A 13,042-nucleotide genomic window follows, 5' to 3' on the forward strand; every position below is an offset into this window, starting at 1 on the left:
TTACAAATCCCAAGTGCTTCAATTGTTCCTTCCCTTCTGTTGCGTGGCCGATATGTTATGCTCCAATAGCCCAACATGGAAGTTGGGAATAGGGGGCTCACCAGGTCACCAGGTCACCAGGTGGTGGTAATTACTAGTAAGAAATTACTAGTAATAACTAGTAGTTTATGGGGGTTACCACAGGAGGGGTTCTAGGGAGATAAAATTGTCTGACCTAGTGAGCTTCTCACCAGGTCACCAGGTCATCCCTAAGTTCTTTCCCCGACTCCACGCCTAAAATAACTCTCTCGTTCTGGTTGCGAAAGCCGATGGATGTCCAGCAACCGTATATAATCAAGACGAGCGGGCCATCCTCCAGTGTTAGGGCGTCAATGATAGATAATTCCACAGAGATCTATATCGATGTTGCGGCTCTAGATCAAGTGGAGCCACGAGCCTACATATTCCGTAAATGGTCCGGCCGCCTCCTTTCTCTCATCTGCCGTATGGGCCTTCAAAAGCAATGCATGGACCGCATACCAAACGATCGCGATCCACAGATCCTTGGATTCCGCTAGCATGCCACTCTCGGCGTCGCCACAGCTGCGTTTGCCTCCATACATTTTGTTGACTGGCACTTTCCCTTCGCAACAAACGCTGAAGTTATCATTTGGCGAACTAACTGCTGCGTCATGTGGGCTCTGCTTGCAAGCTATGGTACCGCCGAAATGATAATTTGTTGTATGGAGAATTACCAGAACCTAGGTATGGATACGGCAGGTGGGTATAAGTTGAGATGGCCAGTATGCCTCTGGTTTTTGGGGCCTGCTATTACATACTTCTTTGCGAGGTCGGTGTTGATTGTAGGGGTTTTTGTGAATTTGAGGAGTCTGCCGGATGAAGCATTTGTGCAAGTTCAGTGGACCAGTGTAGGCTGCTGACATTGGGGCCATGGATGCCCCCGGGGTTGGATGATACGACTTATTAGGCCCTAAACTAACAGTGTAACCTTGGAATCATTGATAAGACCGTGCTGTAATTCGAGTAAAGTAAAGAAAATATACCAATAACAACGTACAGTGGGTGCATTCACTCCACAGCAAACGCATTCTCCTCGTCTGACTCGTCATCCGACTCCGGCAAGAACCCTTTCTTAACCAGTACTGCCTTCATATGATTGTGGTCCTCTGTGGCGCGCGCGATGACTCCTGCAATATCGTTGAAGGTATCAAGGGCATAGGCTTTATCCTTCATACGATACCACTTTAGGGTCTTCAAGGGGCGAGTTATACCAGGTCACATTGAATGGGAGCCCTCCGTTCTTGAGCTTGGGAGGTGCGTCCTTCGCGGCGCCCTCGCTGGACTTGTAGGATGACGAGATCAGACGTGTTAAAATGCCCGGGGTTTTCTTTGTCAAATCCCCTGCAATCAGGTTATATGGTGAAAAAAGAATAGAATCCCCCCTCTAATTGCAGCAGCATTTAAATTTGATATATGGTGTGTTGAATCTATAAGAGAGAAGAAAAACATGAATGAATATTCTCTCCACGAACTCCGAATATGTAGAAGTTTAATAAACAAGGCATCATTCTCAACAATACAGATGACTACATACACAAGAAGTATACTGCACTCTCTAGCCCCGAAGGGCTTTATATCAATATTAATAGTTGATGTGGGAGTATCTCCTTTCACTTTATATCATTTTAATGCTACTATAGTAAGCATTACAAAAAGGCTGTCTCTTCCCTTGGCCTCCTATTTGTAGTTGCTTGAATGCAACACATTGTCCCTAAGACTTCCAGTAGTTACTAGATTTAACTATCAAGCCGTCTATCGTACGAAAGTCATTACAATATTAAGAGCTTATTATTTGCCAGTGTGGTGTACAAGCTACAAAGGACACCTTATATGTAAAACCCACCTATTTTCTTCAGTCTATAGGGATGAGTAGTTCATCCCGAAGAACGCGGGGTTCAAGGAAGCAGAGAATAAGTAGTGAAGGTCACTTCTATTACTATTCGGTCGTCGAATCCAATGCCCGCATTATTCCACACATTATTCTCCGTCTCCAAATTTCCTCAGATGAATATCCCGAAAAGATCTTCTATGGTGTTCATGTCTTGTAGGTGATGGGGAAGCGGGGGAGGGCTCGGACTCGTATATATATTCGCCTTAATCCCAAGCGTGTGAAATGCTAAGTCAATTTCGAAAAGATACTAAATATTCTACATTGACTACAATATGGGCTTTGCTCGCATTTGTCTTGTTTCTATAGTGGCATTCTCCGCTGTCCATGCCAGATTTGTTTCGCAACTATCTGCGTGTGATAGTCTCTTTAGCATGAACCTTGAGCCCGGTTATAGCCTGTATAATACAGCGGTCTTTTCATCTGGCACCTTGAATTCTTCGGGTATCATCAACGAGTTAACCCTTTGTCGAGTCCAAGGAACCATCAGTTACGACACGGAAGATCTCCCCAATCTCAACGGCTCCAACACCCTCACCTGGCAATTGTATCTGCCAATAACGTTTAAATATAATGGCCGGTTTATCGTAGTCGGTAAGGATTCTTCCATACCCAAAGAACAGATCGATCGACTGACATATATGGATCGATAGGAAACGGTGGATATGCCGGTGACATCGACGATGCGTCGATGATGACCCAACTCAACCTCGGATACGCCGTCGCCGGATGTGACAGTGGCCATTCCCTCGCTTCCAGTGGAAACAGCACGTATGCCCCATTCTTGGCCAACGTTGGAGAAGTGAAATCCTGGATCCATAACTCTATCGCAATGACTACGGAGATCACTCGAGCCCTGACCACTGAATACTACAACAAAAGCCCTAAATTCAGCTATTACCATGGATGCTCAACTGGCGGTGCACAAGGCTATGCATTGGCCCAGTTTCACCCGGAAATATTCGATGGGATCTATGCTGGAAGTCCTGGAAATTGGTATACCCACCTGATTCTCAGTTTCCTCTGGAACGGACTGAAGTCACAAGGGAGCGGATACATGAATCAGGATGTCTTGAAATTTATCACCAACCGCGTGCTTTCCGCGTGTGATTCTCTTGATGGGGCCGTCGACGGGCTGATTGAGAATCCCCTGCTCTGTAATTTCGATATCACTCAACTTGAATGTGCATCCCACCATATTCCAAGAACTGCCAGTGGGGCAGTGGTATGTCTCACTTCCGAGCAAGTTCAAACAGCCCAAGCAATGTATGACGGACCTAGAAACACTATCACTGGCGAAGAAATATATCCAGGGTTCAGCTTTGGCTCGGAAAGCAGTTGGCGCGACTTGGAAACGACTTTGTATAAGACCTATTCCACGCTCATACTGGAGGAACTTGTCTTCCATGATATGGCCTACAATATCTCAAACTTCAACTGGGACTCAGATGTCTCCAAAGTCGACAAGACCGCATCACCTTTGATAGATGCAATCTCCCCAGACCTATCCAGCTTCCGGAACAGAGGAGGCAAATTGATCACCACGCAGGGCTGGGCAGATGAGTTCAACGCGGCTCTTTGGCCCATCCAACACCTTCAAAGGATTCAAGTCGCTATGAGTGGAGTCAATGTCGCCGATTTCGTGGAGGTGTTCATGGTCCCCGGAGGCGGACATTGCGGCGCGAATCCTATATATCCCCATGTGCCAGGCACATATCAGGTTCTGGATGTGCTAGTCCTGTGGGTTGAGCATGGGATTCGTCCGAGTCAGATGTTGAGCACCACTCCTCCAGATGGGACTGATCCTACACGTAAGCTTTGTCCATGGCCGGAAAATGCGCGATATATACAGGGAGATGTCGATGATTGGACGTCTTATAGTTGCGCTTAGCTGTATACAGCCCGGGGTTATTTTGGATTTAACTGGAGGAAGATTGCTTTTTATTAAACTAGAACCAACATGAATCTCAGCCAGTCACAATTCTTTGGAATTCCCTTTTCTCCTCTAAATTCGGACGTTCATCTGTCGGGCCAAGACCTCCGAAACCCACACCCATCGGGGATGGGCCCGAAGAGCATCTACCCCAAATCCGATCACGTTGAGAATTAAAGAGAGATGTCTTTAGATCTTTCTAGCTCGATTAGAAGTATCTTTTTTTTTTGTCACCTCCGACAAATTCAATCGGAAAAATCAAATGCTTTTCAGGCGCGATATCCGCATCGGAAATGTTTCCGGCGCAACGGGTGACAGCCCGCATGCCATGCGGCGGATAGCAGAAGACGGCAACGTCGACGTAATAGTTGGCGATTGGCTTTCAGAGATGAACATTGCTTGGAACGCCATAGCCAAAGATCAAGATCCATCGCTGGGCTATGGGCCGGACTTTTTGACCCAACTATCTGAATCCATTGACATAATCGTGGAAAAAGGAATCAAAGTAATCACCATTGCAGGAGCTTTAAATACACCCGCTTTGGCTGCTCGGGTACAGGAGATGTCCCGTGCGCAAGGTCACAAGGAGGTGGTCATTGCTATGGTTCTAGGAGATGATATTTCCCAAGTTGTAACCGATCCTGCCACTCTTGCGGTCTCCTGGTCTGCAGATTACTTCAATGCGTTTGTTCCCCCATATCCACAGCTAAGTGGTGTTGCTAATCTAAAGATACAGTCGCGGTGTTCATTCGGCTATTTTCTCATTTATTGGTGCCATAAGCTTCCTAGCTTCTGCCGTTCTTCCCCTGGACGCTTATTTGGTGAGCAATCCTCTGGTCTACGCACAATATTGTGTATACATGAATGAATAGAGGCCAATGTGAGCTCAACAGCACCGCTATGGTTGCTTGATTGTCGCTACATCGGGTGCATTCTCATGCATTCCTCCCCTCTTGGGCTGGTTGTCTTCCAATCTCCGCTCAACCGCTGGAATTGGGTTAGCCATTGCGATGAACCTTTCCTTTGGGGCACCTGGCCAAATAGTAGGTGTTTGGATCTACAAGTCCGATCAAGCTAAGAAAGGCTTTCCTACTGGCCATTGGACTAATGCAGGGCTACTGCTGCTTGCTTCTATAGTATGTGTTGTTTTGAGGCTGTACTACGGTTGGCTGAACTGGCGATTCCCCCAAGGTCAGATCAGGTATGCCTACTGAGATATTTCAATATATTTTGATGTTTCTGCTTTGAGATATGTCCAGTTATATGTAACAAAAGCGACATATGCGGTTGTTTCACCTCGTAATTATTTTGGGCTATCCATACACGCCCCTAGTTGTATAATGATATCTAATCATTATATTAGAGTTGAGATAGGTCTCTTTCTTTGTCCATTCTAAGAGTCTAAAATGACGTCGACATCGCCAACACATTGCCCAGATAGGTTGATTGCTTCGACTGCATTAGAGCTATGTACTATTTATGTATTTATGCAGGAACTCCGGCTAATTCGGCTTCTGTACTTCTGTACCGGGCCGGATATCATTGACGTCATCGGTATATATGGTAAACTTTGAATATCAGTTAAATCTGTAAAAGAATACAAGAATATACAGAGAATATAGTAAATAAACTAAATTGACAGGGTAAACATATAAGTATGAAGATATATAGGAAGATTCAAATGAGTTCCAGAGATATCGGGACGTGCGGAGATAAGAGGTCGATCACTGACGACATAGTTCCTAGACTTGGGTACACTCTTCCAAGGTACACTCTTTTCTTTTTATTGATCTTACAACTCTCCCCTCTTAAGATTTACATATACAAAAAAAAAAACATACAATGGCTACACAAGAACGCAGGCTTCCCCTTGGGAAGATCGAACCCAACTCCCTCAAGTACTTTCTCAGCTGTGGTTTCGGTGGAATCATCGGTATGTCCAAGCTCTCTATCTCTCACAACACGCGCTAACAATATTACTCCAGCTTGTGGTATGTAACGGTTCTCCAATATACAACAACCTTAATTAACACTCAATCCCACATAGGACCAACCCACACTGCCGTCACACCTCTCGACCTTGTGAAATGCCGTCGCCAGGTTGATCCAAAGATCTACAGCTCCAACATCCAAGCATGGCGAACAATTTTCTCCAAAGAAGGCCTACGCGGCGTCTTCTTTGGCTGGTCGCCCACCTTCCTGGGTTACTCCTTCCAGGGTGCGGGAAAGTACGGTCTGTACGAGTACTTTAAGCACTTGTACGGAAATCAGATGTTCCCGGAATCCAACCGCACCTTGGTCTTCCTCGGTGCCAGTGCCTCTGCTGAGTTCTTTGCCGATATGGCCCTGTGTCCTATGGAGGCTATCAAGGTCCGCATGCAGACCACGCTGCCACCATATGCTTCCACTATGCGCGAGGGCTGGAGCAAGATCGTCGCCAAGGAGGGCTTTAGTGGTTTGTACAAGGGATTGTACCCTCTATGGGCCCGACAGATCCCTTATACCATGACCAAGTTTGCCACGTTCGAGGAGACGGTCAAGCTCATCTACCGCACTATGGGCAAACCCAAGGAGGAGTATGGCCAGTTGACACAGACTGGTGTTAGTTTCTTGGGTGGTTATATTGCTGGAATATTCTGTGCTATTGTTAGCCATCCAGCAGATGTCATGGTCAGCAAATTGAATGCTGATCGTAAAGGTGAGTTTGTTTCTTTCTTTCGGCTGCAGTCTTGATGTATGCTAACCGCCCGTTTGTAGCCGGTGAAGGTGCGATGACGGCTGTGTCCCGGATCTACGGTAACATTGGCTTCTCTGGCTTATGGAATGGCCTACCTGTCCGTATTGTGATGCTGGGCACGTTGACCGGTTTCCAATGGCTCATGTAAGTGTTTGCTCCGTCCTGATTTGTGTGTATAGCGATGCTAACATTCTGCAGTTATGACTCTTTCAAGGTGTTCCTTGGCCTTCCCACCACTGGAGGTCACTAAATAGCCATAGTTCTTGGGGATTTCTGGTTTTTTCTGGAGCAATTGTATATAGCAAGGAGTTAAATGGATAAACATTTGTTAAACAATATTGTGTAGACCGCCTTTGATATCGGGGCAGAATAATGTTGGAGGTCATCGCATTGTTGCCGGCGACGTTTAGCACTTCTTCAATAGGCTCACCATTTCAGTCAATAGACTCACGCACGTCACCGACGACTAATCGACGACTAATAAAGGCTAAATATATTTCATTCCGCTGCCTTCCATTCGATCCTTTACTTCTTCTTCCTCTCTATATTTCACATTACCCCCTTCGCATCGTGCTTTCAGTCAGCTCCGACCAAGGATTCCACTCCAAATACCGCCGCGTCCATAATCCAGTCGCTCTACACGCAAATACCGACCTGATCCTCCTCCTTCACCAAAATGGAAGCCTCCCGCCAACCCTCCTCCATCCCACCAGCCAATCCTCCCAGCGTAGAGATCGCCTACAAGCGCAAATGCATAGCGCTGAAGAAGCGCCTCGCAGAAGTCGAAGCCGAAAATGAAATCATGCGCACCCGCAACCACCGCGGCTCCCAATACATCAAGAAAATGCGCCTGGAAACCTGCATGCTTCTCGAGCGTCTGACAAAGGTCACCGGCATGGCCGACGAGGCAAAGACCGGAGCCGCAAACCCGGAACTGCGTGCCCGCGCAGCTGCCATTATGAATACCGGTGCACAGGGCGGATCTGGGGCGCTTCTGGAAGATGATACCGAGGGTAGCTCTGATGAGCAGCCGCGCACGGTACGTTATTTGCGTAATTCCCCATCTTGTTCAATCCTTCCACTGCCCAACTTATACTATACACCTTTCTCTCTCGACCCGATTGTCTGCTGAGCCCGAGCTAATCTGTTATTTTGTATAGCCGGAGGAACGTCCCCTACGCGTTAAGCGCTCCCGCAAGTCCAACGCCGCCGGAATCGAGGGTCAAGATGATGATCTCCCCGCTCATGATGGACACCCCGAATCTGCAGATCCCGCTGGTGCAGCCCTGCCCCGTCTTGCACCGGCTCCGACACAGGAGTCTCTTACGCACTCTTTCCGTGTGCAGACGGGTAGTGGTGGCTCTGCTGATCAGACTCCTGCTGCTGCTGAGGCTGGTCCTGAGTCTGGGGCTACGCCGATGGATATGGATAAGGAGGAGGTTAAGGAGGCTAAGATTGAGCAGTCTTAATCTCTGGGTTGTGTTTTGTCGTTCTCTTTTCTTTCTTTTTTGGGCTTTGCAGAGTCGTGATTGAGATTCTCTGCTGTTTATTCGGTTTATTTTGTGTGAGGGTTTTAAGCATCAGGTTCGGATGCGGTGCTGGTCTATTTTGCTCATATGTTTTTATTTTTTGTTACATTTGGTGGGCCTTGATTGGGCTTTTCCACTACTCTACGGTTTCCTGGTGTCCATGTCTGGTATGAAACTCATCTGAGAAATCACATGCTGAAAGCATGGTTGAAGTAACTGGCTCCTCCCTTGTAGCTTTTCGATGTCGCTCATATAGATTCTCTTGTACGTGGATACAGTAACTATCACTCAAGGCACTAGTGACATTGAAAAGGTGCATTTCTGTAGGTTTCTATCTATTTGACATTTGAACTCTCATAGCACTATTGTGTGAGGACGTACGAACTACGAATACTTGGTTCCATTTGAAAGAAAGCGCCTGCAGGGTCATTCCGCAAGGTCAATAGCATTTTGATTTGATGAACACTATCTATACAGATTCCAAACGCCGTTTTCCTAGGAAAGAACCCACGTCAACTCCAATACCAGTAAAAAAAGACAACACTATTGGAAACAAGAATGAGATATGATTATCTGGGTATGAATATCTTCTGTCATGTACAGTTGAAGACATAACGAGTTTGGAAAGGTGATACAGATAAGGGTATTAGACTCGGTGCGTGGGTTCGGAATCCCTATGTGGTTGGGATGTCATCGAGCGAGTTCTATTAGGTGTTTGTCCCTGGCATGTGTTTCGTGTGCGATTGTCGATGTAGAATCGCAAATGGTTGCATCACAAGGCACATAAGAAATATGCCAGTAATACATATCATAAAAGACTAGTATTCTCGGCACAATTGGTTGGTCGAGACGAGGGACTGCTTGATGAGCACATTCTTTGTCACTCTAGTCTACTCCAGCGTAGAGATCAACAACAATGTTGAGTCCAGCCACAACAATCTCGGCGGCAATCAACACGATGACTGATATTCGTTAGATGGGTCGTTATTATAAATCATAGCTGCAGGAGCACTTACCAATCCATTCGAGATACTCGCCATGGCGATGTGTCAATTGATCCTTTAGGACTGCGAGAAGATCCGCAATGACATCCAATCGTTCCGTCAGCAGACCAACACGCTGATCCATCTCCAGGTAGCTTCGGACGGCCTGGTAGACAGGTTCCAACTGCGGTTCTGCCCAGAAGAGTTCCGGGCTATCGAGGACAGACCCCTGCAAGTGAATATTGATGCGGAGAATGAAGAGCTCTCCGATTTGCATATTGATTTGCCGGCGGGTGAGATTGACGCTACCAGTTTGCGCAATCTGGGCAGGTAGCGGTGCAGTGTCTGTGATTGTTTCTGACACAAGATCTTCGAAAAGCGAGGTCTTGACCGATTGGGCCAGAGCATGAGAGATCGCCAGTTTGACCATGTTGTTGCGCGGATCGCGAAGAGAGATGAAGTCGTTGTAGATCCTGGCCTGATACTCGCGCGCATAGTAGAAATTGAAGTTCTCAATCTGCGTGTCATCAGGGCTCAGTATGGAGGTTGCGAATTTGGAGATATCGGACAAGAATCGTGATTCTTGCGCAGGCGTCATTCCCCATATTACGACCGTTCCGTAGTCGAAGAGGAATACCTCGGGTGTGTGGATTGTGATATCAATATCAGGAGTGTCTTTGACTACTTGTTCGTTATCATTTGAGTGACTGCCCTCCTCGTGCAGATCAATCAAGTCCTCTCTTCTGGTCTTCTTATTGTCTTCAACCTCCACCGCACTATCCGAGTATCTTCTTTCACTGGGTCGTCTCTCGTGGTGTCCATTGGCATTTGGATCTTGAAATAACCGTGCGTTCTGCTTTTCTTCGTACTGGTAATCGAAAGGAGAGTAGACGCATTCATCATACAGCTTGGGGTTGGCTCCGCGAGTCTTGCTCCGCGACTTGAGGAACTTGATAACGCCCTCGAGTCGATACGAATTGGCCGTGCAGTAAGCTGTTACTCGAGGTATGCGATCGCGGTCGGCTTTGCCCAGTCGTGCAGCATGGCTTCGTGCGGCGGGGTCCTTGATGCGAGTGATTTGTGAATAGACATCCCGAGGGAAATCTCCATCAGACCCCTCTCCCTCTTCCGTCACAGGATCCGGCAGCAGTTTTAGCTTTTGTGCTTTTTTGGTTGTTCGCTGCGGTCCAATCTTAGATACCGCATGCGGTGTATTCGATATGGGGTTGAAGGGAGCCCCATGGCTATTGCGACGACGAAGCTTGCTGTTCAATGCTGAGAGCATGGGCTGGGTGCCGGGACGGGGCTGGCCTCCCTGGGCGTTGACATTCTGCACGGGAGGTGAGTCTGTTTGCAAGGGTCGAAATGTAGGATCAGAGGTAGATTCATTGCTGCCATAGGTGCTGATTTGTGTGAGCGGATTGAAGGATACCGACCGCGGTGTCCGATTTGTCCGTGGTGACGTATTGGAGGCCGAGTTCTGATGCTGCGGCAGCAGAGGAGAATTCTCTGCAGCAGGCGCCATGGCAAAAGTAATGAAAGGTGTAGAGTTAGACGACAAGCGCCATAAAGGGGATGTAAAAAAAAGGCAAAGAGGTGGAAAAAAAAGTCGAGGTAGCTTGGCCAAGGTTGGAAGCTTTCGCAGATGTTCCGCCTTAATAATCTGGGAACCTGTCCGGGTCCGGTTCTTGGCGCTTTTGTATGATTTTCACTTTTGACTCTTTTTAGTATTTTGATATGTTTATATTTCGATAGTTCGATATTTACATCTTATTTTAGATTACAGATCTTCCTTTAGAATGAATTCATTGCCAGACATTATTGGGCATAATTGACTGAATCCTATATACATAACTCCCCAAAGTTGAATTGCAGACCAGGTTTTACTCCCAACACCATGCAACCCTAGTAACACTCGGACAAAAATCCTTTTTTTCAATGACTTATCACAAAATGGCTGCAGTAGACGCGGGGTTGGTTGCATATCCAATCGACACCGACTTTCGATTTGCGCCAATAGGGCATCGAAAACCCCCGACAGGAACATCAGTCGAGGCGAGTGAGCATGTCCCCGCCGTTGACACTGGTAGGTTGTAGATGTAACTTCCAGCTATGTTTGAAGATATTTGACACTGAACAAAACTCGCTTTTGATGGCCGTACGACGTTGGTCGATTTCACCGGCGAACAAATCCAGAAGGACCGGCGGCCTTCTGTCGGAGTCCATTGCCATGTGCTATGGTACGGGTCTTCTGACGCATGCTACCCTTGAGGTTCCGTCCAGCCTTGGAAATTTTAGGGGCCAGCGCGGGCTTTGAGGACTTCTTTGTGGACGGCGCATCCAGCACCCGGATAGAGACATCCCCCATGTTGATATCCTTAGGAAGCTTGTCCTGCTTATCCAGGAATCGCAACTTATTTGACTTCTTTGGCATGGCGAATTCATCTTCAGCAGGGGGTGTGGGAGGGCGAATGGAGAACTCGGCATTCAAAATGTCATCGGGAAGCAAAGCAGGAAGAGCGGCTCGTCGTGCATCTTGGGTAGTTGTGCCTTGGAGAGTAGCCGTGCTTTCGGAAAGCATATCATCAGTTGGAGCCTCCTTGGGCTTAACAATGGATTTGGCTTGCAACTTGCGACGCTCATCGAGTTTCCGTCGCTTCTCTCTCTTCAGTTGCTCTTCTCTGTAAAAAAAAATCATTAGTCAAAATTTACTTCACTAAAAGTAGGAAATCACACGTACAATTGCTTGGCTACTTCTTGCTTCTTGGCCTGCTCCTTCATTTTCAATTGCTGGGCAGAGTTGTCAATGGTCTCTGGCGCATCGTCGTCACTATCATCTTCGTCGTCCTCATCCTGGATTGGTGTTTCCGAAGTTTCTTCCGGCTGTGTTTCGAGTGGTTCAGGTTCTTCGCTACCGAATCGGATCTTCTTGTTCACAGGTGCTTTCTCCCCATTTACGCTGGATTTCTCTGCTGGGGTATGTTTCGTAGCATCTTGATCGGTTCCAGTAGCCTTAGGATCGCTTCTTCTTCTCCGCTTAGTCTGCTGGTCTTCGGTCTTGCTAGCATTTGCTGACTGCGCCTTGCGCTTTCCACTCGCAGCTTCAGGCGCAACATTTCCTCGTCGAGTAGCTGTGACCATCTTGGAATTGGTGGCAGAGGTGCCAGGGGAGTGGGACTCTTGTTCTTCGGGCTGTCGCGTAAATAGACCCTTGGCAGCAGTGACCAAGTGAGCAAACATAGAGTGACAAGAAAATTGAAAAATAAAGTAATAAACCCAAATGGGGGAAACGGTTCCTTGTGCTGGTCAAGAGGTGAAGCAAAAATAAAAAATCTCTCGGCGATCAGGATTTCCCGAGAGCGGAGACGATAAGCAACTCCGCTATCACTTCACTTCCTCTACATCTACTTCACCTTCATTATTGGGTGAGCAAGTTGAGTTTATCTTCTTTTATATTAATTTAAGTTGCTTTCATCTGCTATTGAATATCGATTCTATGTTTTATGAAACATCACATGGTGCCAAATATCTGCGCAAACCACAGATTTGTCCAACTAGATTCAGAATATATATAAGCCGTGTTAGTCTCTGGGCAAAGCAAGCATTAAAGCCATATCTAAGGTATATTATCGCACAATAACTCAATTTCCCCAGTATCTCCTTTTCGGATTTTACCAGACATTTACCAGTGCATAAGTGAAGCAACCTTGGAATTTATTGCATGTGGTATATGTTGGAGAAACCAACCTCAAATGCATTGCTCTTGATAATATCCAAAAATTGTATCAATATGCCCTTCTTTCTATATACTGATTGAACGACAGGCCTGCTGGGATAAAACTCGTGGCAAAAGTAAACCCCTAGTCCTCTGAAGGGACTAATGTGAATTGAAATAAATATGGCAAGAAATTA

The 13,042-nt window shown here is 46.8% G+C and overlaps 7 protein-coding genes across 7 annotated transcripts; 4 read left to right on the forward strand and 3 right to left on the reverse strand.

Annotated features, from left to right (window-relative positions):
• Positions 1 to 226: 226 nt before the first annotated feature.
• On the reverse strand, positions 227 to 602 carry N7517_007746 (uncharacterized protein; the record flags this gene model as incomplete). Its single annotated transcript, XM_056725476.1, has 2 exons — positions 227 to 394; positions 441 to 602. The coding sequence occupies 2 exons, from the start codon at positions 600 to 602 to the stop codon at positions 227 to 229; spliced, it is 330 nt and encodes a 109-aa protein (XP_056581726.1).
• Positions 603 to 2,322: 1,720 nt separating this feature from the next.
• N7517_007747 (uncharacterized protein) lies at positions 2,323 to 3,839 on the forward strand (the record flags this gene model as incomplete). The annotated part of the gene is made up of 2 exons (XM_056725477.1): positions 2,323 to 2,542; positions 2,602 to 3,839. 2 exons carry the CDS (start codon positions 2,323 to 2,325, stop codon positions 3,837 to 3,839), a joined length of 1,458 nt encoding a protein of 485 aa, XP_056581727.1.
• A 304-nt stretch (positions 3,840 to 4,143) lies between these two features.
• On the forward strand, positions 4,144 to 4,753 carry N7517_007748 (uncharacterized protein; the record flags this gene model as incomplete). The annotated part of the gene is made up of 2 exons (XM_056725478.1): positions 4,144 to 4,565; positions 4,618 to 4,753. 2 exons carry the CDS (start codon positions 4,144 to 4,146, stop codon positions 4,751 to 4,753), a joined length of 558 nt encoding a protein of 185 aa, XP_056581728.1.
• A 970-nt stretch (positions 4,754 to 5,723) lies between these two features.
• On the forward strand, positions 5,724 to 6,868 carry N7517_007749 (putative mitochondrial phosphate transporter Pic2; the record flags this gene model as incomplete). The annotated part of the gene is made up of 5 exons (XM_056725479.1): positions 5,724 to 5,814; positions 5,867 to 5,872; positions 5,929 to 6,579; positions 6,639 to 6,762; positions 6,817 to 6,868. The coding sequence occupies 5 exons, from the start codon at positions 5,724 to 5,726 to the stop codon at positions 6,866 to 6,868; spliced, it is 924 nt and encodes a 307-aa protein (XP_056581729.1).
• Positions 6,869 to 7,294: 426 nt separating this feature from the next.
• Positions 7,295 to 8,087, forward strand: N7517_007750 (uncharacterized protein; the record flags this gene model as incomplete). The annotated part of the gene is made up of 2 exons (XM_056725480.1): positions 7,295 to 7,657; positions 7,779 to 8,087. The coding sequence occupies 2 exons, from the start codon at positions 7,295 to 7,297 to the stop codon at positions 8,085 to 8,087; spliced, it is 672 nt and encodes a 223-aa protein (XP_056581730.1).
• Positions 8,088 to 9,032: 945 nt separating this feature from the next.
• Positions 9,033 to 10,655, reverse strand: N7517_007751 (YagE family protein; the record flags this gene model as incomplete). The annotated part of the gene is made up of 2 exons (XM_056725481.1): positions 9,033 to 9,109; positions 9,164 to 10,655. The coding sequence occupies 2 exons, from the start codon at positions 10,653 to 10,655 to the stop codon at positions 9,033 to 9,035; spliced, it is 1,569 nt and encodes a 522-aa protein (XP_056581731.1).
• A 651-nt stretch (positions 10,656 to 11,306) lies between these two features.
• Positions 11,307 to 12,370, reverse strand: N7517_007752 (uncharacterized protein; the record flags this gene model as incomplete). Its single annotated transcript, XM_056725482.1, has 2 exons — positions 11,307 to 11,811; positions 11,871 to 12,370. The coding sequence occupies 2 exons, from the start codon at positions 12,368 to 12,370 to the stop codon at positions 11,307 to 11,309; spliced, it is 1,005 nt and encodes a 334-aa protein (XP_056581732.1).
• Between the last annotated feature and the right edge of the window lie 672 nt (positions 12,371 to 13,042).

The sequence above is a fragment of the Penicillium concentricum genome, assembly GCF_028827145.1.
Source record: "Penicillium concentricum strain IBT 3081 chromosome Unknown utg000002l_segment0_segment0, whole genome shotgun sequence".
NCBI classification, from domain to species: domain Eukaryota; kingdom Fungi; phylum Ascomycota; class Eurotiomycetes; order Eurotiales; family Aspergillaceae; genus Penicillium; species Penicillium concentricum.